Genomic DNA, 3,380 nt, shown 5'->3' with positions numbered 1-3,380 from the left:
AATGGCGCTCGCGGCAATGTTTGTATGAATGGCCCTCGCGGCAATGTTTGTATGAATGGCCCTCGTGGCAGTGTTTGTATGAATGGCCTTCGTGGCCTGCCGATGATAGATAAGGCCTTTGTTGCTGGATAATCTTTCTTTTGTCTGTTGTGTTGGCTGTGACCCTTGTGGTCGGATATGCCTTTTTTCCTTATGTTGACCTTTTTGGTTGAATATGTCTTTATGCTTGTTGTTATGACCCTTTTGGGCGAATATGTGTATGTCGTTTGTTTTTCTTATTCACCCTTGTGGTTGAATATGTCTTTGTCGTTCGTTTGTCTTGTTGACCCTTGTGGTCTGGTATGTGTCTTTGTTGTTCATTCATGACCCTGTTGGTCTGTTGTGTCTTTTCCATCCACTCACTGTGTGACCCTTGTGGACAAATATGTCTTTGTTGCTCATCATCGTGACCTTTACGGTCAACAATATTCTTTCTGTTCATTTGGTGACCCTTGCGGTTAAATGTGTCTCTTCGTCCATATTTTGTGACCCTCCTGGTCAAATATATCTTTTCCTGTTCACTTTGTTCTGGCTCTTTTGGCCATTGTTCCTGGTTGAATCTGCCTTTCCCTTTTTTGTCGTGGGCAAATCAGTTGGTGACGTATCTGTCTTACTGTTTGATTTTTCAAAAAACTTGCATCCACAGAAAATAATTAGTTTCCTAAGAGGCCGATGCATCGTCCTTTCGTCTGGTGTCTTCTCTTGGCTGCTTCTCTGTATCTATCCCTCTTGGACTCAATATTTCAAGAGATGGTTTTTAAAATTGAAATTATGTTGATTGTGGTTTGAAAAATCTGAGGCCAAAGTTATAAATGCGTTGTTTTATTTTAAAAATGTTGTTTAGTTTTAGATATCATGACATGTATTTTCTCACATGAGGTTTTCAGGTTTCCCGGACGGTCTTGTCGCAATATTACTGAACTGGTGAAATTTTTTAGTTTCTTCTCAAAACTTCTGCCGCAGTGTCAGGTCTTGTGTCGCTCGACTCTTGCATTTTCTTGATGTGTAGGAATATTTGAGGTCTCCTAAAAAATTATTCCCCAGTGTAAGGCCTGGGTATGTCATTTTCTTTGTTGATTATTTTGACAGGAATTTTTGAGGTCTCCTAAAAAATTCCGCCCCAGTTTAAGGTTGACGTTGGCTGACTCTTGCGTCGATTCTTGTACAGGGATTTTGCTGCTTTTTTCTGATTTTTGTGTCTTTGAGGTTTCCTAAGGGTTTTTTGGGTTTTTCTTTTGTGACAACCGAGCTCGAAAGTTCCTATGTATCCTGTCGCACCAAGAATCAGGTCGAACGTAGTTCAGAATAAAGTAATTGAGTTTTGGCTTTTTAATAATAATGTGACCGGGTCCGATACGGACTGCCGACGTATCCCACTATGGGGAAGTCAGGTTATTGTGTAGTTCATTTTACAAAGATGGTTGTTTTTTCCTATTCTAATACAAAGGTACGATGACAAGCAAAAGGTACGATTAGAAGGAAATGATAATGCGATTACAAGCAATTGAAATCTTAGACGTAGTATCTCTTGAGTGCGTCTGCATTGATAGCTTTGGGCCATTCTTGTCCATTTATCTCGGCTAAGACTACGGCTCCTCCTGAAAGCACTTTTCGGACTATGTATGGTCCTTGCCAATTTGGTGCAAATTTGCCTTTGTATTGATCCTAATGAGGGAAGACTTGCTTGAGTACGAGTTGTCCAATTTGAAAAAGTCGGGCTCTGACCCGCTTGTTGAAAGCACGAGATATTCTCTGTCTGTATAGTTGTCTATGGCATATTGCTACCATTCTCTTTTCATCTATGATGGCCAGTTGCTCGTAATGATTTCTAACCCGTTCTGCATTGTTTAATTCTGCTTCTCGAATAATCCTCAATGAGGGAATTTCTACTTCTATGGGTATAACCGCTTCCGTACCGTAAACAAGGAGGTAAGGGGCAGCTCCGGTGGATGTCCGGGTTGTAATTCTGTATCCCAACAAAGCATAGGGAAGTCGCTCATGCCAATTCTTGTAGTTATCAATCATTTTCTACAGCATTCTCTCGATGTTTTTGTTGGCAGTCTCTACGTCTCCATTCATCTGTGGCCTATAGGCAGTTGAGTTCCTGTGAGTTATTTGGAACTACTCGCAAATGTCTTTCATCAGATGGCTATTCAGATTGGCTCCGTTGTCCGTAATGATGGACTCGGGCACACCAAAATGGCATATGATATTGTTCTTGACGAAGTCAGCCACGACCTTCTTGGTCAGCGATTTGTGAGAAGTTTCTTCCACCCCTTTGATAAAGTAGTCTATGGCGACTAAAATGAAGCGATGTCCATCGGATTCTGACGGCTCGATGGATCCGATGACGTCCATCCCCCATGCCACGAACGGCCAGGGTGAGCTCATGACATGCAGCTCTGTGGAAGGGACCCTAATCAAGTCTCTGTGAATTTGGCATTGATGGCATTTTTGCAAGAATTTGTAGCAATCGTGCTCCATGGTCATCCAGTAGTATCATGTTCTGAAGATCGTATTGGCCACGATGAATCCATTCATATAAGGTCCGCAGGTCCCTGCGTGTATCCTCAGCGTCCACACATCTGAGTAACCTGAGGTTAGGTGTCCTCTTATATAACACTTGTTTATTCAGGAAGAAGCCATTAGCTAATCTCCTCATAGTTTTCTTTTGATTTTTTGAGCTTTCTGGAGGGTACTCTCCTTTTTTTAGAAATGCCTCTATATCGGTGTACCATGGTTTGCCATCTGGCTCGGCCTGGATGTGGGCGCAGTGAGCCTGTTCTTCCTTCAGAGTGATCTCCAGCGGATCAATTTGAGTACTCTCGGGGTGGTGAATCATGGAGGCTATTGTAGCCAAGGCGTCAGCGAACTCGTTCCGAGCCCTCAGAGTATGCCTAAAGTCGATGCGTTTAAATCTCCCGCACAGTCTCCGTACCATATTCACATACGGTGGTATCCTGTCATTCTTGGTCGCCTAATTTCCTTTCTCTTGATTGATAAGCAAGTCAAAATCTCTGATTACCAACAACTCTCGTATATTCATGTCTAATACCATTCTGAGGTCGAGAATACATGCTTCGTACTCGGCAATGTGGTTGGTACATCTGAAGTTGAGTTTTGCAGCCATCAGATAGTGTTGTCCTGTTTCTGATAGACACCGCTCCAATGCCAGAACCTTTGTAGTTGACTGATCCGTCGAACAACAATCTCCATCTCGAGTATGGCTCGACCACCTTTTTTTCCATAGCCATTACTTCCTCGTCTAGGAAGAAAGTCCGTAATGGTTTGAGTTCGTTGTCGATGAGACTTTCTGCCAGCAGGTCGGCCAATGTCTGTCC

The 3,380-nt window shown here is 42.8% G+C and overlaps 1 protein-coding gene across 1 annotated transcript; it reads right to left on the bottom strand.

Moving 5' to 3' along the window:
- Positions 1–2,455: 2,455 nt before the first annotated feature.
- On the bottom strand, positions 2,456–2,980 carry LOC132620004 (uncharacterized). The gene has a single exon (XM_060334745.1). The coding sequence runs from the start codon at positions 2,978–2,980 to the stop codon at positions 2,456–2,458; it is 525 nt and encodes a 174-aa protein (XP_060190728.1).
- Positions 2,981–3,380: the final 400 nt, after the last annotated feature.

The sequence above is a fragment of the Lycium barbarum genome, chromosome 11, assembly GCF_019175385.1.
Source record: "Lycium barbarum isolate Lr01 chromosome 11, ASM1917538v2, whole genome shotgun sequence".
Classification (NCBI taxonomy): Eukaryota; Viridiplantae; Streptophyta; class Magnoliopsida; order Solanales; family Solanaceae; genus Lycium; species Lycium barbarum.
This window is presented reverse-complemented; position numbering and strand designations above follow the sequence as displayed.